Source organism: Hibiscus syriacus, unplaced genomic scaffold (genome assembly GCF_006381635.1).
Source record: "Hibiscus syriacus cultivar Baekdansim isolate YM2019G1 unplaced genomic scaffold, ASM638163v2 tig00110483_pilon, whole genome shotgun sequence".
Lineage (NCBI taxonomy): Eukaryota > Viridiplantae > Streptophyta > Magnoliopsida > Malvales > Malvaceae > Hibiscus > Hibiscus syriacus.
Genome location: NW_024062759.1, coordinates 2,782,934 through 2,809,003, shown reverse-complemented (window position 1 = coordinate 2,809,003; position 26,070 = coordinate 2,782,934). Strand labels below are relative to the sequence as shown.

The 26,070-nt window shown below is 35.4% G+C and overlaps 2 protein-coding genes and 1 pseudogene across 2 annotated transcripts; 1 reads left to right on the top strand and 2 right to left on the bottom strand.

Moving 5' to 3' along the window:
• The first annotated feature begins 503 nt into the window (after nucleotides 1–503).
• Nucleotides 504–6,786, top strand: LOC120129197. The gene is made up of 4 exons (XM_039146770.1): nucleotides 504–661; nucleotides 5,267–5,337; nucleotides 5,958–6,037; nucleotides 6,635–6,786. Exons 1-4 carry the CDS (start codon nucleotides 550–552, stop codon nucleotides 6,693–6,695), a joined length of 324 nt encoding a protein of 107 aa, XP_039002701.1. The 5' UTR covers nucleotides 504–549; the 3' UTR covers nucleotides 6,696–6,786.
• Nucleotides 6,787–7,765: 979 nt separating this feature from the next.
• LOC120129136 lies at nucleotides 7,766–10,871 on the bottom strand (annotated as a pseudogene).
• A 1,371-nt stretch (nucleotides 10,872–12,242) lies between these two features.
• On the bottom strand, nucleotides 12,243–15,884 carry LOC120129259 (secretory carrier-associated membrane protein 1-like). Its single transcript, XM_039146808.1, has 13 exons — nucleotides 15,855–15,884; nucleotides 15,658–15,720; nucleotides 15,509–15,571; nucleotides 15,125–15,128; nucleotides 15,024–15,056; nucleotides 14,818–14,940; nucleotides 14,300–14,362; nucleotides 14,105–14,198; nucleotides 13,366–13,435; nucleotides 13,206–13,273; nucleotides 13,022–13,070; nucleotides 12,846–12,911; nucleotides 12,243–12,362 (listed from the first exon to the last, which is right to left on the bottom strand). The coding sequence occupies exons 1-13, from the start codon at nucleotides 15,882–15,884 to the stop codon at nucleotides 12,276–12,278; spliced, it is 813 nt and encodes a 270-aa protein (XP_039002739.1). The 3' UTR covers nucleotides 12,243–12,275.
• Nucleotides 15,885–26,070: the final 10,186 nt, after the last annotated feature.

Below are 26,070 nucleotides of genomic sequence, written 5' to 3'. Positions count from 1 at the left end.
CTGCATTGAATCTAAATCCACCATCGTTCCGATTGTAGCAGTCATATGCCTGCATATCTTTGCTTCTAAGTAATGTTGTTACATTTTACTGCATTGGAGGAATGGATGATAGTATGTATGGATGGATGAATGTCCGTCTGTTATCATTTTTGTTCATGGATTGTTGAAAATGTGCCCAAAACTCTACTTCAGCAACTGATTTTCATACCCTCAATTTATGTTGGAACGATAGAAGAAGTGTACGATGTTAATCGGTAGCATTTGTCTGGCTAAAAAACACAAACTTTTAACATCTTTTTTTATACTTAATAAAGTACAATTTAGAATGAGTATTACCGCTTGTCACCCGGGTTCGATCCCCGGCAACAGCGAATTATAGTTTTTTTCCCTTTAATTTCACCGGCTAATACGTGGCTGAGCCTGAGGTGTGGGCCAAATGATAACTGTAAATAATCATTTTGTAAATAATTTCTAATCGTAATTTACACTTCCCTTGTGGAAAGCATCATCCGATTCCCTTGCCCTAGCTTCCCAAGAAATAACCCCAAAATGGCTACATTGACCGCAATTGCAGCTCGTAGAGCAGCCACTCTAGCTCGGACGCCAGTTCCGTCTCAAGCCGCTTCTCTCATTCCTCACCGTGGTCTTGCCGGCGCCACGGGTGTAACACCCCAATTTAGGGGCTAAATTTTAAGAAATTATAAAGTATTGGATTTAATAGGTATTTTGAAATAAATGGTGGATTAAATTGTAAAAGTTTAAAGTTGACATACCATTTTAAGAAGTACAGGAAATTGAGTGACTAAACCTATGATTTAACCATTTTTTATATATGTTGAATTATAAATCTCTCCCGTCAGTTTCAGAATGGTTTTTCAGTTTTTCCCTCTCCAACAACTCTTCTTTCAACTCCGATCTACTCGTCGTCCGACCTTCGATCGACGAGTCAAAACCACCATCGTGTTCGTTGTCGAGCGAGGAACAAAACCCCTCAACCCTTTCATCGTGAATTGTCGTCGTTCGTCGTTAATTTCATTCGGAAGTATCGTCGGTAATAACTCGATTTCAATTGGTTTTTCGTTGATTCACGACGATCCGATGATCCATTTACGACACCGCCCACACCATCGTGTTCCTTGCATCGCTCTGAGTCCGCCGGTGTCATCCTTGATCTCCGTCGACGGCGGCGCGTGAGGAGGTAAAGCGGTCAAAGTTTCCGATTTGTTGCAATCGAGCTCTCCGCCGTTCAAAATTGTGAACCGAGCTTTGTAAGTATCTCGGAATCGCTCAAAATAATTTTTAAGAATTTTTTCATGATTTTTAGACAGCCGAAAGGGGCCCCACGTGCCCCCACGCGCCGCCACTGCGCGTGGGGATGGTCCAAATGACCGGTTTGACCGGTTTTGGAGCAGATTTGACCCGGTTTGACCGGTTACAATCCGACCCGACCCGTTGACCCGACCCGTTGACCGTTGACCACTGTTGACCAAAACTTTGACGGGCTTTGACCGGGCATTAAACGACCTTTGACTTTGACCGAGTATACCTATCCTGACATTTTTCGACGTTCCAAATCCGATTCCGCAATCTATTTTTCGAAATTCAGACCCAAAGGCCTCGAAATTGGTAGTCAAACCTGTTGACTTTGATTTTGACTGAAAATTTCAAATTTCCGAAAAAGTCATTTTATGCTTTCGACGTCCTGAATCCGAATCCGAAGTCCGTTTCGCCAAATTCGAATCCAGCAAGCTGTTTTTCACTGATTTATCACCCAATTTGATCCGTTTATCGTAATTAAGCTCCGTTTTTTATATAATTTATGTTGATATGTATCTGAGGAATTTATTGGAAGTTGAATTGAAGATCAAAGGCGTTCGAATGGGATTTTTATGGTCGATCAATATTGCATGGAAATCGAGGTAATACTTTACTACCTCTTTATGCTTTATAGAACATGTTGATATTGGTAAATGCATGAATAAGATAATGTTGGTCACTTTTATGGAGTTGAATAATTATATACTCGATATGAATGTGGTAGAAATTCTATAACTGAATTCGGATCGAATGATTAATATAAGAGATTGAGGGAATGTTAGAATTAAATTACAAGTTGTGTGATTTGTGATAAAGAAATCAGCCATGGATTTGTAACTTATATTTTAAAGGTTAAATGTTAAAGGTACTTGGATGGGAAATTATGAGAATACTCCGATAGGATAAAATTACGAAAATACCCTTATGTTTGTGGATGACAAGAATTATCCCTAGAAGTTGGTTAATAACTCTGAAAAGACATATTGATCCGATATAATTACAGATGTGCATAAGAAATGCTAGTTTTGCTTAGAAAATTTGGATAATTGGTTTTTAACCCTAAAGGGTTTGTATAAGATACTATAAGTCTGTTAAGGAATCATTTTGAGATCAAAGAATGTTCGGTAAAGCAATTAACCATTGGATCTCTAAAGTATAATTATTTTTGTTAAGAGTTAATACCGAAATTATCTGATTAAGAAATTACAAAAATGCCCTTGAGAGGTAAAAATAGTCCAAGTTGACTCTGAATGAGGAAGTAACATGAGAATTTGTTTTTAAACCGATAAATTACTGATTTGATTGTTGAGATCCTATTTTTGTATGGAAAATTCTGATAATCTGTTAGTAATATCTGAGAAGGCATTTAACTTGGAAATCTCCGACTTGAGTAAGTACATGAAGAATAATAATTTATCGATGGTGATATTTTGTCAGAATAGTTCAAAGGGACTGACATAAATGATAAGTTTGAATTAAATAATAAGACCGAACGGAAGGAAATGATTGAAATATTCTAGATTTGTAAAATGACCAAATTACCCCTGGAATGGAAATGACTCAAGAATGTCACCAAGCTCAGGAATGAATGGATATACTCAAGCTTTGAAATGAATAGAAAAACGTTGAGCACCAAAATGACCAAAATACCCTATTGGCCTAGAATAAGTAAATGTCTTGGATTAATTAAGGAATCCAAATAAACATGGATGTTGTACTGCTCTTAAAAGTTATGGAACGCAGCTTAAGTGATCAACCAACGTTAGTGCTATATCATTACATGAATGATATAAGTACCACTTGAATGTTTGTTCATCTTCTCAAATTTGGATCGATGATAATTCTGGAAGTACTTGGCTCGGCTCAACTCTAAAGCGCATACAGTACTAATAAGTAGGTATTCGTGAGTCAAATTAACCACGAATACCAGAATGACTTTATTATATGAATAAATTGAACTGAAATGAAGTACAACTTGTATTTGAAATTCAGAAACGTCTGAATTATTCTGGAAAACTTTAAAGTAATCGGGATATACTTGCTTACTAAATGAACTAAGTAACATCAATGACTGAGGATTAAATAGGTGATTGGATGAGTTTGGAAACACTGTTGAACTTACATGATGAATTGTCCTTATGGGTTATGTGCCATGGATCAAGTACATCCGTATTTCCTGATATTGTTGAAACGTGGAAATGAAATAAAGACCGTTGGAAGATTTATTCAGTGATGATTATGAGGATGATCTATGGATCTGCATTATGGTATTAAAAAGTGAATACACTGGAAGGATAATGAATTGACTTGTTGACATGCATCAGTTTGGGAGTTGTGTAACTCGAGTTGTTTGATAATATGATCGATAGTCATAGATTGTAAATGACATGAATCTTCGATTCTATATTTTCATCTAAAATCACTTCGGTCATGTTGGAAAACGCAAGTAACGCAGAAGGAAAAGATTCTGAATACCTCATTTGGTTCAATTGGGCTGAAATCCTATGAATTCAAAGTATATTCTTGAATACCCCTGATTGTTTGGGTAATGGAATCACTCGCAGTAAATCTAAATTTAGAATTATTCTGTATAAAGGTTCCTGGACGTTTTCCTGGTGCATATAGAAACTTAGTGGAATTCTAAAAGTATCAATCTGAAATGTCTGATTAGATCGGTTAGAAATCGATTCTCTTCAATAAGATCTTATTATTGGAATCCGATCAAATTGCACAAGTTCATGTTATCCATATTGATAACTACAAAATGCATCTGAAAAATAATTGGATTCTCTAGTGTGTTCCTTATATTTTGAAAAATTATTTTATTGTTTTAACATGTGGTACACTGAAATCTATGGTTACTGTTTTATGGATGCACCAACTTAACAGTGATGGCTTATGGATTTGTATCATTGTATAAACTGTATCTTGGAGATACAGATTTGTAAAGTCCAGCTCTGATCAAGCTGTAAAATTTTTATGGACCTAATGTGACTCTTAGGTAGGCTCTGCGGCCCTGAGATCATTCTCGGGTAGGCCCTGCGGCCCTAAGATGTGTTCTTAGGTAGGCCCCAAGGCCTCGAAATCTATCTTGGGTAGACTCTCAGGCCCTAAGATGTTCCCTTAGGTTAACTCTTTGTAAGATGGTTTTAAAATACGAGTTTAAAAAAGCTCCACTACAGTATGGTTTATGGGATTTTACTGAACTATCATTTGATTAGTGTACCTATTATGGTTTTATCGTACTGATGGAAGACACTAGACATCCTATTCGACCTCATGAAAACGTGATAGTATGAAAGGTTTCTTATGAACTGAGATTCATGACTTCTACTCGATGAACTTCTAAGGGAACCCCAGATTATTCCGCCCACTGGTATACGTATGATTCAATAAGGAAATTATGGCTTCCCATTTATCTGCATGTCATGTAGCATCATCTGGTAGTTCTGTAATACTGAGCTTTCCGAAGCTCACTCTATTACTCAACATTACATGTTAAAAGAATTGTATCAGTGCAGCTATCGACATCAGTTAGGGAGTTCTTCCGGTGTTGTGTTCAGAGTATGATACATGTGATTAGGGGCCATGTAATTGTATTTTGTTTTATATACGAGTCTGAAAATCTGTTTTATTTCTGAATACTAATAAATGATTTTATATGTTACATGTTTTAAGAAAAGTTTTAAATTTTCCGCTATTTTTACAGTGGGTCGCTTCGGTGGCCCTAATGTGACACTCCAGATCGGATCGGGTTACCCGCATCGGTCTGAGGGGGTTACAGCAGGTATTCTACTATTCCCCATTTTCCTTTTTTTATTTGCTTTAAAATTTATATTTTATAATCAATGGGTGCGAAATTTGTCTTTCGGATTCAATTTTAATCTCCTTTTACCTTATATCGTAGTTGAGTTTGAAGCTAAAGGATCTTAGAAGTTTTCTTTTGCAGATCACCATGGACCTCCGAAGGTTAATTTTTGGCAAGATCCAATGAATCCAGCTCAATGGAAAGAAGAACATGTCAGTTTGTTTACTTTCCCTCCATTTTAAAATACCCTCGTTCAAAGTTTCTTTTTTTATTTTCAGATTGGGGAGTTGAATTTTTTTTTTTAATTTGGAGCTAAGATTTTTTTGAGTTTGAGCAGCTGTCTCATTCCTGCATACAATCTGGTATCTTTCACTTAATATTTTGTTATATGGTAGTTCATAGATACAACCAGTTAATATAGGCTAAAAAAAGTAGAAATCTATTGTAACCAAAAAGCTTACTAAGCTTATCAAGTGTAACTCTTTAGAGTAAACTGGCTAACATTTTAGATTAAAATCAAAAATATTATGATCAATGTAACAAATCATGTAAATTATATAACTATTCTGGTTGCAATCTAAAAAGTTATTAACTTGAAGCTATGTAATATTCTTAGTAGTAACCGAAATTATTATTAATTATGTAATTTTTTAGAGCGGATAGATATCATTTTAGTTTAAAATTCCTGTAAATTAGCCTTAGATTACGTCACACAGCAGAACTAGCGTACTTCTTAATAGTTGTTTCTGAATCAGTGTACTGCATTTTGATGAGATAGCATATTTAGGGAAATTAGGGAACTGAATTGACATATTTTTGTACGGTTGTACAGTTCGTTATAGTCTCTTTAACTGGATGGGGTCTGCTTTTTTTAGTGGATACAAGTTCTTCACTAAAGGCAAGAAGGAAGAGTTACTTTCTTGACTCTGAACTTTGCTTGTAATTGGATTAAATTTATTTATCTTATTAATTTTAATTTTATATCAACATCAAGAAAACAAATTTTATGTTAATTTTATGTAATTTACATGGAACAAGCTTACCATGTTATAGAATTTGTGTTAATGCATACTTATTAGTTTTATTTGTTTGTAAAATCTGCAACTATGTGTTCAATAAAGCACTGAGCATATATGTGTGACATACATCTATGTTGCATCAACTCTCTCATCCCTAAAATACTTAAACCCAACATGTAATTGACAAACTGAACCATTCCATGACCTCTAAAAGAGTGTGTTTATGAGTTTTTAAGTTATTTGAAATACTGAACTGAACAAAATCTTTACTCTTGTACAATATTGAGCCATTTTCGGTAATCAACTAATGTCGTCCAGAGATATCGGTTCCCTCTTTTCATATCCACAAGCATCTAACGAGGAGCTGAACATGGGGTTGCTTAATCTTTTCTAAAAGCATGATAGAATGCCCAACTTAACATGGACTTGTTGTACAATTGCCATTGATGTACCTTTCATTTTAACCATTTAACTTTATGTTTTGTTGCAGAAGGCTGTGGAAACGACACACTAAAGAGGTTGAGGCTTTTATTTTTTTTGTATTTTTTTAAATATATTTCAAGTAATAATGTGCGTCCGGAAAGTTCATGTCCTTGGATGTTTTTGCTTCATTTTGTTAGAAAATTATTCGGTTTTCTTGTTGACCGTTTCTTTTATGACGACTGAGTAAACTTGGAGATCAGTTCTACATGGTTTGTTGTTGTCATAGGATGTGTAACAGGTTTTCAAGACTCAAAATTCGTCTGTTGGGCTTGAAAATAACGAACTATGCATTAGTGATTTTGATTACATTGTTATATTTTTTTTTATCAGTACTTAAACTAATCATAATCTCTCGTAAATCAGAGTTAATTATGTGTAAATACATTCAACATGCTAGTTTGGCGGTTAAGAGATTATTGTTATCCCTTGAGGTCTTTGGTTAAACATGTCTGTACGAGTGACAATTACATAAATACACAATTAGTGTTTACATTATTTCATGATTATGCAATATGTAATCATAGACTTTGCTTATGGAATAAGAATAGAAATGTGTAATCAATCAATTTGAACCCCTTAGCTTTCTTTTTTATGATATTTTAAAGTACTTAATTAAACAATCAATGTTTTACTTTTATATGACAGGATTGTAGGTTCAAATCTCAATGTGTGTTTAAATTTTGAAAAATTAGTATTTTAAAGTTGTTTTTATTATCTTCTATCAGTATGTTCAAATCAAAATGAAATTGCAATCTACATATGGACCGACTATGTTGAACTGACAAGAACACGCTGATTTTGGTATAAATATCTACATTCTGCATTCTTCAATCACTTTTAAATTCTACCATTTACATTGCTGTTACTCTACAGTATAGGCCTTATCAGAGAGTTTTATTCTACCATACATTTCATTGGTCTTCAGAGATATTCAATTCTCGAACTCTGCTTCGTATGAACGACGGAAAACCTGTTACTCCGATGGCTTATCTTCAAAGTAAGAAAGTGATTATGAATATCACCATTTAATTAACAAATTTTCTATACTTGATCTTTTCCATCCTGCGTACCAAGCAGAGCCTAAGAGTCTAGACAAACACAGTGTTATTTCCTTCAGCCTCGGGATCTTGGGATAATTCTAAAGGTCAAGAGTAATGTCTTCGCTTTCATCTTCAACATCGGCTTCCGAATTATCATGTCCTTGGAATGTGAATTACATCTCTTGGTTAACTAATTGAACGAGGTCTGGCTTGTTAGCAGCTCTGTAAGCATCTATGAAAGCCTTAAACAAGGATTCATTCGGCTCGATCTCTCCATACTTTAGTTGGTTGTATATCCTCTTCACACCTTCAAACATGCCGGCTTTCCCATAACAACTCACAAGATGAATATAGGTAACAACGTCGGGCTCCAGGCTCTCATCCTTCATTTTCATGAATATGTTCAAAGCCTTGTCGATCTGCCCCGATGAACCATAAGCATAAATCATTGCATTGTACACTAAGAATTCAAGACGTATTTCCGCATTTATGATGGCGTCGCAAGAACAGTAATGATAATAGCTTGTCTAGCATGAGGTTTCCCTTCCCGGTATGATGACTCTAGCTGTGTTACAGCTTGGATCGGAATCCCTCCCTTCTTGAGTGCAGTGACCAGTACGTTAAAGGTTCCGGTGTCGGGCAATATCTTTCGGTTAATCATCTCATGCAACAATTCACCAAACCCACGTAACTGACTTTTCCTAACATACCTTATTGTATGAAGAACAGTCACTTAACAAACCGGACTGTTTCATCTCATCCACAACATCAATAGCTTCATCAGGCATACCCATACTTCTATACAGATACATCATTGTTGCAAATAAAACCCATCAGAGCCACCATTTTCTTTCAAACTGTCGAAAACACATCTGTCTTCAAATATCATCCCAAGATCTGCATAAAGATTTAAAATACTATTTGATACAACGTTATCTGGACCGCCATCCAGTTCCTTAATCTTTTCATACACACGCTGTGCTCCTTCCAGACAACCAACCTTGGTATAAGCCTTAATCAGCGACAATAGTACTATCTTGTTTGCTGATACTCCAGACTCTTCCATCATGCCAAAATATCGAAGAGCTTCTTCAACACTACCGCTTTCAGTAAATCCATTGATTAAGGACCCGAAAACAACTTCGTCGGACTTCACCCCTGCACTGGTCATTTCTTTGTATACATCAACGGCATCAGAAAGCTTGCCAAGACGAGCATAGCAAGCAATAAGAGAGGAAAAAGTTTGACACTTCGGTTTTAATCCTGCTGCTCGCATTTCACTTAAGAGGTCTCTCACATGATCGACTAAATCACCTCCAGAAAACATTTGAATAAGGGAATTATAACTGCATTCATCAGGCCAAATCCCGTGATTCCTCATGCTCTTGAAAAGAGAAAAAGCTTTATCGTCAAGTTCCGCTTTGCCATAGGCTTTGATCATGACATTATACTCGACAAAACTCTCTTCTGCCTCCGATAATCTCTTTTTCCATAAAATACAGCCTCAGCTTCAGCCAAAAGCCCCCTTTCGGCATAAGCATCTATAATTGCTGCACTTGTCTTTGATGAAAGTTCATAACCCAAAAGGAACTTTTCAAAAAGAGTCTTTGCCTGGTCAAGCAACCCTTCGGCAATACACATCTTCATAAGAATAGGAAGAGATTGCTCATCGATGTGAATACCAGATTTCTCCATTTCATCAATCACAGTCTCCACTTCTCGAACCATATTCCTCTTGCACAATATATGAAGAACAGCTCTGTTAGTTACAATATCAGGGAAAAGACCTACTTTTCTGATTTTCCTATAATATTCGAGGGCTGTCTTAATATTACCGGAACCAGCATACAAAGACAAGAAGACGTTATAAGTCTTCGTATCAGGAGTTATTCCCCTTTCTTCCATGTTAGTAAGCAAGGATTCTGCCTCCGACAAGTGGCCATGACTTCCACAAGTAAAGATCATTGTGATAAAGGCGATGGTATCCATCGCCACACCGGATTCAACATTTCAAAAAACACAGCTGCATCTTTGAGCCAACCAGCTTTTCCATACAAATCAATCAGAGTATTGTATGTTGACGTTAGTCGTGGTTTTCTCCTAGAACTTTCTGTATCTTATGAACCTAAACTCTCCGAAACAGGATTCCTACCACCTGTCCTGAAAAGCTCAGTTGATAGGAAATGCTTAAAACTAATGGCTGAACCAGACCCATCGTCGAAATCAATCATCGAATCCAACTCGAGATCATTCAACTCCACCCTCCCAGTGCACCAGTCCTTATAAAACCTATCTGCCCTATCAAAATCCCCAGCATCCTTCAAAACCCTAACAACCGTATTCATCGTCACTTCATCAGGGTAAAGTCCTCTAAGTCTCATATACTTAATCCAAAGAAGTGCTTGTTTCACCATACCAGCCTTCCCATAAACATCAACAAGCATACCATAAGTATTATTTATCGGCAAGACACCATTTTTTGCCATTTCAATCCAACAAAGCTTTAACTCATCCCATTTTTGAGCCCTCCCCAGTGCTCGAAGCACATAATATAATGAATTGCATTCGGCTCAGTCTTTCAACGATTTGAAAAACTCGAAAACACGAACAACTCTCTCGCAAGTACTCTGGTTTTTTGGATTCAAATTCTCACAAACCGAATAAAGGGTTTTCTCTAAATCATTGTCGGACTCCAAAGACCTAAGAATCGAAGGCAAAACACCTCCGCACCTTTCCTTTTTAACACTACTTGAAGATTGAAGAACTTCTAGCAGGAGAAAACAGGGTTTTAGAGTGACACTGTAGCTTAAACTCTAGAGAAACCCTAGATTCTATTGAATTCTGCTTCTGGGAATAAAGTTAACACTTGTTCTCAGGCCTTGTTCAAGAAAAAATGGGTTTTTAGAAAACCTCCGGTCGGTGTGATTAAACCCAGAAAAAGCTCTAGCTACGTAAGGAAAATGGAGGCGAGAAAGCTTACTTGGCAAAACCAAGATGTGAGGCGGGAAACTTTCACGGCTCAATTCTCCTGAACTGCAACTCTGAAGCATTGTATTGCTTTGGGGTTTTCCTTGTTTGTGATGATTTAGGGTTTTAGGCTCAGTGATTTTGTAGGGTTTTGGACTTTCTGATAATTCTGATTCTTTACATTCTTTATTTACATTTTGTCAGCCTTTCAAGAGTTTTGGATTTGGAAGTTATTGTGATTTTTTTCCTGGTGTTGTTGGCATTTTTGGCATTGGTGTTAAAATAGCTTACACAACATTTTTGGTTTTTTAAAATTTAATATTCAATAATTTATTATATTTTTCATTTATTAAAATTCTAAACATAGATGGTTTTTTATGTAATATATTACTGATAAATTAATTTCATTATAGATAAAAAAAATAGAAGTTTATGAAACTGGTTTATTTTAAATTTATATTATTAATATATTTATTCGAGTTCTCTTTTGTAATCGTTTGAGAATTAAATTTATATTATTAATTTTATTTTGTTACTCATGTTCTTTCTTTTGTTTATAGTAAAACATGTTGAATAATTTGCGTTTTACTTTCTTCAAACATTTAATCAATTTTATAATGGTTTACAAATTACATTTCACAAATTAAATTTTATTTTTAATTATTTTTATACCACGTTAACATTAGATTAATAAAATAATAAAACAAAATTTAAAGATAATTTATGTGTAAACTCGTAAAAGAAATTGAACGTTTTAAAATTTTTGATATTATCGAAAAAGATTCAATTGATTATTTATTTTAAGAAAACGTTGTAGCCATGAGTTTCTCCAAATTTGATGATGGGATTATGCATTGTGTTGATGGTGGGAAGCTTTTGTGTTTGTGATTTGTAAAGGACCTCATTTCCTTCCAGATGAAGGTTAGAATTTAAGCAGGGTTAAACTTGGCCATGGGGTTTAGGCGTTGGCTTTTCGTGGAGAGGAAGAAAATGTATTATTTATATTAAATTTATTTGTAAGATAATATATGTTCGAAAAAATTTCAATAATTTAATAATGAATGTGTAAATACTTTTGTGGATATCGTACTCAAACTCAAAATCTCAAAAAAAAAAATAACAAATCCTCTAATCAATAATACCGTTTAATTCATGCTTTATATGTAATTTTGAAATGATTTGGCTGAATCTAGAAAAGTAGTTATGTGCAATGATTAATGTCAATTACATCTAAATAAAAAGAATCAGTAATACGTCAAGTAATATAAAATCAAATACGCGACATTAAACATTACCAGCTTACAAACGAAACCGCAGGTATAGGTGATATAATTCAATATTTTGCTCTTAAGTTGTATACATTGATAATAAATACACTGTGCCCAGTGATATGCAAATACAACAAATGTATATCCCAAATCAAAATTATTAGGACTATGTTAAAAGAAATCAAAATTATTAGGACTAAGTTAAAAATCAAAATTATTAGGACGCCCTTAGAAAAATCATTTTGAATTTGTGCAAAATGACACTATGGTTAGCTAAGCAACCTATGGGGTAAGTGGAGAACAAAAACTTGTTGGCAAAAAATAGAAATAAAAGAATTGCAATTACCATCATTCAATACGCCTCTCCGTCGTCTCATAGAGCTGACATCATGGTTCGTCTTGCAGCCTCACGCTTCATCTCTGCACCTTTACCACTGCCTCGGAAATACTTGAATACTTGCTGCCAATTCAAATCAGAAGATCAATGAGGGCTTAGATGAAACCAAATTCGAAAAAGAAATTAGGTCACTAAACTTTCAACTTGATTATTTCAATCAAGTTACAGGCCTTTAATTGTTAGAATAATTTTTGGCGTAGTATTTAAGTAAATTTTTATAGTAACACATAAGGTCATCATTACATACATATTTTATCAATTTATTCCTAATTTTATTAACTAAATATGTAAATAATGAAAACCAAATTTGTTATTATATAAATTTATTTAATTGTCCTATTAGTAAGTTCGTCATCTATTGGCCGGTGGCTTGTTTGAAACTAAATTGAAAGTTAAGTAGTCAAAATAAAATTGTACTGATAGTTTAGTGACCATAGGGTAGTTTACCTAAATAATATCTGTATCTATATGTGAGACTTGGGTACTAAAAGAAATGAGAAGTTAGTAACAAAAGTGAAAGGTATCAGAAAAGAGGGATCAGTGGACCTGAATAACCCAGATGCTCACAAGTGATTCACAGAGAAATAATCCAAAACCCACGAAGTATATTATCTGCAAGTTAAAACCAAGCCTGGCTAGTGTCAAAGCATTCTCAAAGGCAATAACGTTATTGAAACTTGACTATGGCCTGCACTATTTAGCTAAAGAACCCATGAACTTACCCCCAAAGCACGATTCTGTGTGAAAAGATCCAATGCAGTCAAAATACCTCTGCACAAAGAATTTCACCATTAGGACCTCAGCTATGGAGCATCCTATAGAGGAATTGAATAACAAGATTAAAGATGTTTCCTATAACATGATTGTTAATGGAATCAAGAGAAGAAAATAAAAAGCAAAACTTACGTTATGGACCCTTCCCTGAAAAAGAATCCAGGAGCAATTGCAGCTAGAACGCAAAATAGTATATGGAACTGCAAGGAGGAGGAGGAGTCTTAAATGAGGAGTTTTCCAACATATATTGGATGAATATTCAACAACTAAAATTAGAAAGCAATGAGCTTACGGAGTAACCCAAGAAAAACGATCCAAATCTCAACGCAGTCAGTCCTGTAAAAGGAATACGGACATTACATCTAAGTTAATGATTACAAGTGGCATTTATAAATAATTCTCATGGTTGTTATCTTTCAACTTGCAGGTACAAGAATTCTCATAGGGTATTGTTGATTGGAGAAATGGAGTTGCGGTGATGTTTTGTAGTTTATTATTTTTGGTTTGGATAAAGAATTACAAACAAGGGTTTTGTGAAGGAAGTAGAGACTATATGATCTTAATAAGATGATGAACAGCGAAAGAGAGAGAAAAAGAGTTTTTCAATTTTACATGATAGTTCAAATATGTGCCCGTATTGCTAGTATCTAGGGTGATGATTGATGTTTGTAAGTAGGCATGATTACTAGAGTTTGACTGTCATATAATATATTTAGCTGATGTTAAGTTTAACAACTATCAAATTAATAGATTATAGTTGTCTGGATTATACGAAACTTTAAAGTGTTTAATAAACAAAAAAATAATAATAACAAAAGTGCGGTTTGCAGGAGAGATAAAACAGATGTCTTAGTATTGTGAGAAATGGATCCAAATATCTAATTTGCTCACAGTACTAAGAGTAAAAAAAAAAGGAATAATTCTAATATCTAGTAATAATTACTTATCCAAAAAAATATCTAGTGATAATTGGATACATACAACTGTAGTAACCAAAAAAACCAAAATGAGGAACAATCTAAAAGAAGTACCTTACAGCCTTATAAAGAGGACTATACCACAAGTAAAAGCCTCCAGGGATGCCGGTTAAGGTATATATGACGGCAAGAAGCCAAATTATTAAACCTAGGACAAAATATAATAACTTCATAGACTGATAAAAGATGCCAGAATGGCGATTAAATACTAATGATTAAGGGCTATGCTAAGTAATTTTAAAAACTCACAGTATCCCTTGATCCATGCTGTAGTAGCGGCTGCTATATTGTAGAGAAGGCAGATAACCAAGTCTGTCATGTCCGTATAAATGTATAGACATAAGCCAGCATAGACCATTATAACAAATTGGCAATTCAAACATTTTTTTCAAGAAATGAACATTTCAAGCTAATTTTCTAGATCATGAGACGTCGTTGAGAAATAAGAACCCGTAATACCAAAATATTTCCGGTGATTATTTCTAATATAGAATGAGTCGGTCATCCAATTTAGCATCTTATTAAACAAAAATGGTAATATCGTTGGTCAAGAATTTTTATTTTTGAAATTGAAGGGCTCCATTTTTTTTCTAAATTCTAATAAACAAATTAACCTGCTGATTCTAACAACTAATAGCAAAGCTAATCACTATTTGGAGCTCAAACCTAAGACCGGAAAATCAAAAACCAAAATCGAAGCACGGTCATGCTTAAAATATTGAAACCTTCAATTTCTTTTAAAAGAAAAACCTTGAACTTTAACTCACCTATCAAAGTTGCGAAAGCAACATATATGGTTGGTTGTAGGTGGGTTGGTATTTCATTTGCGATGTCATTATGGATAATAGGACAAAATGGTGGCCAATTTTTCTCCTCTATCACTATTCCAGCTGCCAAGACAAAGGCAAAGCATACGTGTGACTAAAATTGGTAACGCACAAAATCGCCAAGCATAATAAAAAAAAGAACCAACATCGTTCTATTGCTTCCTCCCTCCTTTCAACTCCTGCATGATACAAAGATAACACTCATTATTATGAAAACAAATTATTCTGAAAACAAAAGTTGCAAAACCACCCTGCAAACAACACTACTTACGTATGAAATTCAAATTTACATTTAGGATAAAGTCGTTGCATAATTTAGTATTTTCACAATGAAAAGGGAAGCAATTGAGAAGTCAAGAACATAAGATATTGTACAGGCATTCAGACAGAAAGATTGGAATAAAACTTAAATATGATTCAGAAAATGAGATTCCAAAAGACAAAAACAATCGAGTTTTGTGCCAAGTTAGCATTATTTGTAAGTACTTCACAAATGCGTATAACCGTAGCTGCATTGTGAAAGGAGTAATATATTAATGCTGATATCAAATGCCATATAACTATTCGGAAGCACCAGATTTATATTTCATCAGCTAACCTTGCTCAATTTCAAGCAGACAACAGAAATTACCTGCTCTCGCCTTTTCAGTTCAGCCTCTTTTTCTTTAAGCTCTTTCTCCTTTGCTTTGACATTCTAAAGTTTATAAGACGGAAAATATCAAAAGAAGGCTTTAGAAACATGATAGTAACCCATCAAATATCTGGAAAGTTTTAGAATACCTTGGTAGAATGAGTATCAAGAGGAATATCTATCGTTGCACCACTCTGATATGATGGCCTTGACTAATATTTGGTATTTATAATTAAAGAAACACAAGCAATATCATAAGCCCTTGCAGAGGATTAATAAGCATAAATACGCAAGCACAACACATAAACATGAGACAATATGCAAGAAAAGAAAGTAAAACATTCACATCAGAAACAGTTACATTGTTTACAGGCATTCCATGCATAAAAGTTACACAAAGCAATCAAGGGTAAGCTAATGGTAAAATGGGTCCCAATTGTTAAAAGTCAGCCCCGAAAACGGTGCATTAATGCACAATTCGGTGCAATAATTTAATCATTGTAATTTAGGGTATTTACAAGTTAGTCCTTAAAGCTTCAACTATAAATACTCTAGCTCATTTAGCTTCAAAATCATCCCAAAGCATTCTAGCTTTCTTCCAATACTAGAGAGAATTTAGAGAGTTTTTTAGAGTTGTTTTCTCCTTTTTATCGAGAGAGAATTATCATTGTTTTCTCTTGGTAGATCGAGAGAGGTTGTAATTCCTATTTTCTCATAGTGAATTCTTCTACCGTTGCCGTGGTTTTTACCCTATTTTATTTAGGGGTTTTCCACGTAAAATTTTGTGTCTCTTTTTATCTTCATTTTTATTTTCTCAAATATCAGTTGCGATTTTGCTCTATCCGATAGCCGTCTTCCGCAACAATTGGTTTCAGAGCCAGATTAGAGTGTGTAATACTGTTATTGTTTTGTGGTTGCCACCAAAAGGTGGATCCTCCAACATAAGAAAATAAGAAGTTATTACCCATTCTTTGAAGGTTCCAGAGAACTATTCATGATAGTGAAATAGTGGGAGCTATCCGTAGAAGAAGCTATGGCAACAAAATTTGATATTGAAAAATTCAATGGGAGAATTTCTCATTGTGGAAATTGAAGATGAAGGCCATCCTAAGGAAAGACGGCTGTCTAGCGGCTATTAATGAAAGGCGGTGGATTTCGCAGATGACATCAAATGGAACGAGATGGACGGGTGCTATGGCAAACTTTCATCTAGCATTAGCAGATGAAGTATTGTCAAGCATCGAGGAGAAGAAGACAGTAAGGAGATAGGGATCATTCATCAAATTGTACGAGGCCACATCGCTGCACAATAAAATTTTCCTTAAGAGGAATTGTACATCTCCGTATGCCAGATTTACTTCAGTGACGGAGCACTTAATACACTGAACACCTTATTTTCTCAGCTTACATCCTTAAGCTGTAAAATAGGAGAACAAGAACGTGCTGAACTTCTACTTCAAAGTCTACCGGATTCGTACGATCAACTCATCATCAACTTGGCAGTATAGTCTTCGATGACGTTGCAGCTGCTATTCTACAAGAAGAAAATTGGCGCAAGAACAAGGAAGACAGACAAGTAAATCTGAAACAAGATCAACAGAACGTGGCCAAAGCAGCAGTCATAAACATGGTAGATCGAAGTCGAGGAGCAAGAAGAATTTAAAGTGCTACCACTGTGGAAAGAAGGGTCACTTGAAGAAGGATTGTTGGAGTCTAAATTAAAACTCCAATCCACAAGGCAATACCGCAAACACTTCAGATGATGGAGATGCTCTATGCTGTGAAGCATCAACCACCGTGGAAGGCAGAAAAAGATTTGCAGATATATGACTCATTGATTCGGGAGCGACATATCACATGACCTCAAGAAGAGAATGGTTCCATCATTATGAACCTGTCTCAAGAGGATCTGTGTATAGTTGCAATGATCATGCCTTAGAGATCGTTGGTGTGAGAACCATCAAATTGAAGATGTATGATGGAACAATTAAAGTTGTTTGAGATGTGCGGCACGTGAAAGGTCTGAAGAAAAATTTATTATCCTACGGATTGTTGGATAATAATGCTAGCAAGATTGAAACACGGAAAGGAATCATGAAGGTGTTCCGTGGAGCGCTTGTGGTGCTGAAAGGTGAAAAGATAGCTGCAACTTGTACATGCTGAAGGAGAGACATTGCTAGAAGCAGAAGCCTCGTTGCCTCATGTAGTTCAGATTCTGCAATGCTATGGCATAAGAAACTTGGAAACATGTCAGAACAAGGAATGAAAGTCCTTGTGGAGCAAAAGCTACTTCCAGGCTTAACAAAGGTATCACTTCCTTTGTGTGAGCATTGCATAACAAGTAAGCAACACCGGTTGAAATTCAACACATCAAATTCTAGAGGCAAAAGTGTTCTAGAATTGCTTCACTCTGACGTATGGCAAGCACCAGTAACGTCCCTAGGTGGAGCAAAATACTTTGTCTCATTTATTGATGACTACTCAAGGAGATGTTGGGTGCACCCTATTAAGAAGAAGTCAGACGTGTTTTCAACTTTCAAAAACTTCAAAGCGCGGGTGGAACTTGATTCTGGAAATAAGATCAAGTTTCAGAACAGATAATGGAGGAGAATACACAAGCGAAGAATTTGATGACTTTTGCAGGAAAGAAGGCATCAAAAGACAGTTCACAGTGGCAAACACTCCTCAACAAAATAGAGTGGCAGAGCGGATGAATAGAACCTTGTTAGAAAGAACAAGAGCAATGTTGATGGACGCAGGCCTAGAAAAATCATTCTGGGCAGAAGCAGTCAATACCACCTGTTATTTGGTGAATCGAGCTCGATCAACTGCAATAGAGCTGAAGACACCAATGGAGATGTGGACTGGTAAACCAGTTGATTATTCAACCTCCATGTATTTGGAAGTATTGTACGTGATGTACAATGCCCAAGAAATTTCAAAGCTGGATCCAAAATCCAGAAAATGCAAATTCTTGGGGTATGTTGATGGAGTAAAGGGGTATCGCTTGTGGGATCCCACTGCCCGCAAAGTGATCATTAGCAGGGATGTTATCTTTGTAGAATAAGCTACAAAGAAAAGAAGACAATGACAGCGCTGAAAAGTCAGAGACTACACAGATACATGTAGAAAAGGAGTTTGAACAAGGAGATTCTTCTGAAGCAGAACCAGCACATGATGAACAAGAACCAGAGTTCTGAAGCTCCAACAACTCGTCAATCAGATCGTGTGAGAAGACGTCCCAATTGGCACTCATATTATGTTATAGAAGGAAATGTTGCATACTGTCTTTTAACAGAGGACGGTGAGCCATCAACATATCAGGAGGCAATAAATAGCTCAGATGCTTCACTGTGGATGATGGCGATGCAAGAAGAAATCGAAGCCCTTCATAAAAATAATACATGGGACCTTGTGCCACTACCACAAGGAAGGAAGCCAATTGGTAACAAATGGGTTTTCAAAATCAAGCGAAATGGTGACGATCAAGTTGAGAGGTATCGTACAAGACTGGTGGTCAAAGGATATGCTCAAAAAGAAGGTATTGATTTCAATGAAATATTTTCTCATGTGGTTCGACTAACAACAGTTCGAGTAGTTTTGGCAATGTGTGCTACATTGAACTTACATCTAGAGCAACTAGATGTTAAAACAGCTTTTCTTCATGGAAATCTTGAAGAAGAGATTTATATGCTCCAACCTGAAGGTTTTGAAGAAGACGAAAAGAAGAACTTGGTTTGCAGGTTGAACAAATCTCTGTACGGTCTAAAGCAGGCGCCGAGGTGTTGGTATAAGAGATTTGATTCTTTCATTATGTGCCTTGGATACAACATACTTAATGCAGACCCTTGTGCTTATTTCAAGAGGTCTGGTGATAACGATTTTGTTATTTTGTTGTTGTATGTGGATGACATGTTGGTTGCAGGACCCAACAAAGATCATATTGAAGAATTGAAGGCACAACTGGCTAGGGAATTTGAAATGAAGGACTTGGAATCAAAAACAAGATTCTAGGGATGCAAATTCACCGAGACAGAAGTAATATGAAGATTTGGCTTTCACAAAAGAATTACTTGAAGATCTTGTCATGATTCAACATGCAAGATTGTAAGCCAATTTCTACCCCTCTTCCTATTGAAGTAATATGAAGATTTGGCTTTCACAAAAGAATTACTTGAAGAGATCTTGTCATGATTCAACATGCAAGATTGTAAGCCAATTTCTACCCCTCTTCTATAACTTCAAATTATCCTCCAGTATGAGTCCTAGTAGTGAAGAGAGAGAGGATGGAGATGTCTCGAGTACCGTATGCATCAGCAGTGGGAAGTTTAATGTTCGCTATGATGCACAAGACCAGACATTGCACAAGCAGTGGAGTGGTTAGTCGGTACATGGCGAATCCAGGCAAGAGCATTGGAATACAGTAAAGAGGATCCTAAGATACACAAAGGGACCTCAAATGTTGCATTATGTTACGGAGGATCAAATTACTTATAAATGGGTATGTCGATTCTGACTATGCAGGGGATTTGGATAAAAGTAAATCTACTACAGGATATGTGTTCAAAGTTGCTGGTGGAGCTGTAAGCTGGGTTTCAAAATTGCAGTAAGTTGTGGCTAATCTACAACAGAGGCATAGCAAGGAATCCATCATTTCATTCAAGGACAAAACACATACGAGTTCAATACCATTTCATTCGTGAAAAGGTGAAAGAAGAGACGGTAGATATGCAGAAGATCCATACCAAAGACAACATAGCAGATTTCATGATGAAGGCGATCAATGCTGATAAATTTACTTGGTGTCGATCCTCTTGTGGCCTGTCAGAAACGTAAGCAACATGATGGTACAATATAGAAAGAATGGTGTGAAGATATGATTGTTCTAATCAAATCTTCAAGTGGGAGATTGTTAAAAGTCAGCACTGAAAACAATGCATTAATGCACAATTCGGTGCAATGGTCAAAAGGAGCACACAATTGTTGAAATTGCTAAATGATATAAGCAAATTTAGTCATTGTAATTTAGGGTATTACAAGTTAGTCCTTAAAGCTTCAACTATAAATACCTAGCTCATTTAGCTTCAAAATCATCCCAAAGCATTCTAGCTTTTTTTCAATACTAGAGAGAATTTAGAGAGTTTCTTGAGAGTTTTTCCTTTTTATCGAGAGAGAATTATCATTGTTTTCTCCTTGGTAGATCGAGAGAGATTGTAATTCCTATTTTCTCATAGTGAAATTCTTCTACCGTTGCCCGTGGTTTTTACCCTATTTTATTTAGGGGTTTTCCACGTAAATTTTGTCTCTTTTTATCTTCATTTTTATTTTCTTAAATTATCAGTTGCGATTTTGCTCTATCCGATAGCCGTCTTCCGCAACACCAATAAGAATTGGGGATAAAAAAAAACAAGCAGAAACTGCACCTACGATCAGGATATACATGACGTTCAAGCCATGGCTCCTGTCTTAGAGAGAAAGCAAGCTTATCCATCCATATTTGCTCCCCTAGAGGTTAGTGTGCATTCATTCTCGGTCTGGGCATTTTTCCTTTTACGTAGCACCTTTCTTGGACCTATTTGATTTATTGAAATCCAGCAAGATAAAGCAATTGCTTGGAAGTGCTATGAATTCATCCATGAAAGGATTTTGGTACACTATAGAAACCATTAAGAAGTAAGGCATTTTCATGTTCTCATTCGTTAGCATAAAACTTTGCTGGAACCTTCAGCGTAATGGCAATCAGTTTCATCAGTTTGAAACCACTCTAACTGCTTAAATTCCAATGCCACTACCAATCATTAGAACCAAAGTTTAAGCATGACCATCATTAGAAAATCAATGGTTGACATTAGCTAGTCATTTCAACAAACACATACATAAAAGTCCAGCATGTTAATCACTCTCTATATGCCACCATTCTTTGGTGTTCTCGACAATTGAAAATCCAGTAAGAAACATTATACAGGTATAGGAAACAAGACAACAATAGGAAAAAAAACAAACTCACTGTAGAAAACAAGTAACCTCCGCACCGCCGCCTGACCCTTTCTTAACCGATGGATCCTGAAATAAATAAAATGGGAACATACATGTCGTTTATAATAAAAAATGATAAGTGTCGTAACCCGTTTTCGCCCGGGCACGAAATATTTATTTGGCGGAAAAATTGATGTGAATAAATGGTTTTTGAAAATAATTTGAGAGTCGCCATCGGCCTTTTGGGTCAGGTAGGTCGAATACCTAAAATTATTTTTTAAAAGAGTTTTAAGAAAACATCAATTAAAAAATGAACTCTGCGTTATAACCAAAAATTAGTTCTTTTAATAATAAAAAGGGATTCGTGGTCGGTTACGTTTAGGAAAGGATTAGCACCCCTACACGCCCAAAATTGATACTTTTTAATTATAAATTCTCTATAAAAAATTTCAAAATATATAATTTATAATCCTATTATTCAAAATTATATACAATATATTTATTTAAAAATATCGGAAAATGACTTCTAGGTGCTTAAGACAGTTCTTTTCTTTGATATTAATAAATATTAATTAAATATTTTTTATAATATTTAATTTTAAATACCAGAATAGGACATCCAGTTGTATTAAGACTGCCCTTTTCTTCGATATTGAAAAATAAATATTTATTTAAAAAAAATTTATTATTTATTATATATTTATGACTTCATAATAAAAATATAACAAGTAAATTAAAACAATTAAACAATATATTAAAAGCAGTAAAACATTTAAAATTAGTGACTAAATTATAGTAAAATTAAAATTAAAAACCTAATTCATAATTAATCAAATTATAGGATTAAACATGCTATTTTCTTATTTTATTAATTTAATGACTAAAATAAAACTATAAAATTCGGATATTAGAATAAAATAAATTAAAACATATATTCAGATTAAAATATTAATTATTAAAATTATAGGACTAAATCTGTTATTTATCCTAAATATATTATTTTAATAAAAAGGACTAAAATAAATAAAACTAAAGTTTAAAGATCAAATTAAAAGGATTATAAATTCGATTTAGTGACTAAATTATAAGAGTTACAAGTTGGAATGGCTTCGGACGGGGTTTACCCTTTATGAAATTACAGAAATACCCTCCCCAAAACGACGTCGTTTGGGAGAGGGTATTAATACCCGAAACCGGCTGGCCCTACGGGCCAGCCTCTCATTTCTTCCTTTCTGTTCTCTCTCTAACAGAGAGACAAATTTCTCTCTGGCTTCTCTCTAGCTGAGGGAAGCGGGTCGTCGGCCGGCAGTCGTCTGCCGCCGCAATCTACACCGCCAGCCACCGCATCCGGTGGCCGGAATTTTTTTTTTTACACCTAAACGTAGATCGGACCATCCTATTGATGGTTCCGATGACCGTTTTCTTTAAAACAATCCCTATCAGAGCAAATCTACAAAAATACCTTCGGTTTTCGAAGGTTTCCGATGATGTATGAGGGCTTCGGTAGTATTTCTCCGTCTTCTCCTTGCTTATTTTGGGTTTTGTGTTTGCTGGTTGTTGTGAGTTGGTCACTATTTTTTCTCTTTGCTCTTGGGTTTCTTTGTTTTTTTTGCTGGTTTTGTTGCTGTCTCTCCGTTCTTCCTCTTCTTTTTTCTTGCAGGTGGGTGATGGCTTTATAGCCATCACCGGTGCTCATTTCGGACCGGTCCGAAGGGTAAAGTTCAGTGAGTCACCGGACTCCCAGTGGTGACTCACGTTGGGAAAGACGTGCGGCTACGGCCGGCCTTCTGGAGCCTTCGATAGACGTGGTGGCAACAGCTGGTGGGAAAGAGTGTCGGCAGCGGTGATTGGAAACTGGGGCGGCGCCGCGTGGCCCTAGGGTAATGGTACCCTAGGGTTTCATCTGGAACCTTTCTGTGTACCGTTGGATCAAAATCAGATCCAACTGTCATGAGGAGCTGACGGCTGCTGGTGATGATAAACCCTAAATTGGTTTAGGGTTTAGCTGGGCCATTTGGTCGGGCCTGGTTGTAACGGGCCAGAGTTGGGCCTTGGGTTGTATCTGTAATAAAATAATAATATTAATAATAATAATATTATAACAAACTAATAATAATAAAAATAAAAATAAAAATAAATAATAATATAATATAATACCAAATGTAAAAAAAACTAGTGTCTTCAGCTGCCCCTCTTTGCTCATTCTGTGTTAACAAGAATAGGGCAAAGATGAAAAGACAATAAGTTTTTTTTTCATTTGACTTCATTTGATATGATGGAAATGTTGAATAAATTCTTCTCTTTCTTCAGATGAGTTCTTCTCATTATGAACTTTCTCTGGGGATGATGTTGTATTTCCTTCTGTGATAGAGTCATTCAAAAGGTTAAATAAGCTCTTCTCATTATGAACTTCTCTTCTTTTTTTTCAGATGAGTTCTTCTCATTATGAACTTTCTGGAAAGGTTGATGCTAATCTATCTACTTCTGTGATAGAATTATGCAAAGGTTGAACAAGCTCTTCTCATTGTGAACTTCTTCTTCTTCAGATGAGTTCTTCTCATTATGAACTTCTTTTTCTTCAGATGATTCTTCTCATTATGAACTCTACCTGGCAATGTTAATCATCAAATGATGAATTTAAACAAAAGGTTGAACAAATTCTTCTCATTATGAACTTATTCTTCTTCTTCAGATGACGAATTCTTCTCATTATGAACTCTCTTCTTCAGATGACGAGTTCTTCTCATTATGAACTCTATCTGGCAATGTTAATCCATCAATTGATGAATTTAAACAAAAGGTTGAACAAATTCTTCTCATTATGAACTTCTTCTTCCTTCTTCAGATGAGTTCTTCTCATTATGAACTTTCTCTGGAAAAGTTGATCCATCAAGTGATGAATTTAGGCAAAAGGTTGAACAAATTCTTCTCATTATGAATTTCTTCTTCCTCTTCAGATAAGTTCTTCTCATTATGAACTTTCTCTGGAAATGTTGATCCATCAAGTGATGAATTCGAGCAAAAGGTTGAACAAGTTCTTCTCATTATGAACTTCTTCTTCCTTCTTCAGATGAGTTCTTCTCATTATGAACTTTCTCTGGAAAAGTTGATCCATTGTTATGGATTTAAAATCTTTGCTAAAATCTTTGAAATTCCTGTTAAAAATTCAACATGGATAAAAATGAATGAAAATGCACCTATTTTTGAAAATACCTAAATATGATGCATGAATGTTAAGTTATTTGATTTCAGATTGGTGAACTGAGTGTTTCTTCAGTTGTAGAAACCTAATAGATCTTTCTTCTTCAAATCAGAGAATCTATCATTTTTGACAAATGTAGATATAATGTCACAAAACCTCTTGAGAATAAAACTCAATAGTATAGGCTCTTGAAAAGCTTGCATTCATGCAACATGTTGACTCTAATAACAACTCATCTGATTATGAAGTGATGGATTCAGATGATTTCACAGATATCGATAGTTCTTTTAATACCGAGAAATCTTGAATTCTGATTCTGATGAGGAGAGTAAACTGTTATACTTGACAAAAATGGGATTCTCAGAGGCTGAGGCTTCAATAACCATGGAGAGATGTGGTTCAGATTCATCAATTGCAGAATTGACAGATTTTATATGTGCTGATCAAATGGCTAAGGTTACTGATGCACTTCTTATGGTAGAAAATAGGAAGCCATTATGCAATGATCCCAATTACAAGCAAAGGCGAAACTTGGGCTATGATTTGTGGAAAAGGAAGAAGCAGAGGAAGCTTGCAAAGAAGCTTCTTAATGAAGATGATCATGCAGTTCATCTTTCAATTCCAATGATCGGTTCTGGGGTTCCTACCGAATCAGATCAGATAACTCAAAGAACACTTCCAGAAGATGCTATTGGGTCTCCTTATTTCTACTATGAGCAAATTCATCTTTCAAATCTAATGATTGGTTTTGGGGTTCATACCAAACCAGATCAGATAACTCAAAGAACACTTCCAGAAGATGCTATTGAGTCTTCTTATTTCTACTATGAGCAAATTCATCTTTCAAATCCAATGATTGGTTTTTGGGGTTCATACCAAACCAGATCAGATAACTCAAAGAACACTTCCAGAAGATGCTATGAGCACATTATTCTTCCAAATTCAATGATTGGTTTTACCAAACCAGATCAGATAACTCAAAGAACACTTCCAGAAGATGCTATGAGCACATTGCATTTATTCCAGTTAATGTTTGGACTTGGATATCACAGTACTTATTCGATGTAGAGCCAGACTTTATAGATTCGAAGCATTTTCATGCTGCTACACTAAAAAAGGCTATATTCATAATTCTGCCAATTAAGAACATATTTTCTATTATTCTTCTTCCTCCATATGCTGATGCTTTTCCATTGACGAAGAAATGATGGCCTTCCTTGCATCCAAGAACAAAGTTGAACTGTTTATAAACATGTACATGAAGTGCCAAATTGACAGAAAGGATTTGTAAGGCTCTTGAAGCTTATGACAAAGAGCCACTTTCGAGTGTCCAGAAGTATGTTCTTGATGAGTGCTAAAAATGGAATCTAGTATGGGTTGGAAA

Excerpts from the sequence above, each read along its gene's own strand:
- LOC120129197 (XM_039146770.1), top strand. The coding sequence starts at position 550 with ATGGCTACATTGACCGCAATTGCAGCTCGTAGAGCAGCCACTCTAGCT. Across the intron at positions 5,338-5,957 it reads CTCAATGGAAAGAAGAACAT|TTCGTTATAGTCTCTTTAAC; the intron begins GTCAGTTTGTTT and ends ACGGTTGTACAG. Across the intron at positions 6,038-6,634 it reads CTAAAGGCAAGAAGGAAGAG|AAGGCTGTGGAAACGACACA; the intron begins TTACTTTCTTGA and ends GTTTTGTTGCAG.
- LOC120129259 (XM_039146808.1), bottom strand. The coding sequence starts at position 15,884 with ATGCCTGTAAACAATGTAACTGTTTCTGAT. Across the intron at positions 15,572-15,657 it reads TTGATACTCATTCTACCAAG|AATGTCAAAGCAAAGGAGAA; the intron begins GTATTCTAAAAC and ends TATAAACTTTAG. Across the intron at positions 14,941-15,023 it reads GGAGGAAGCAATAGAACGAT|CTGGAATAGTGATAGAGGAG; the intron begins GTTGGTTCTTTT and ends TTGTCTTGGCAG.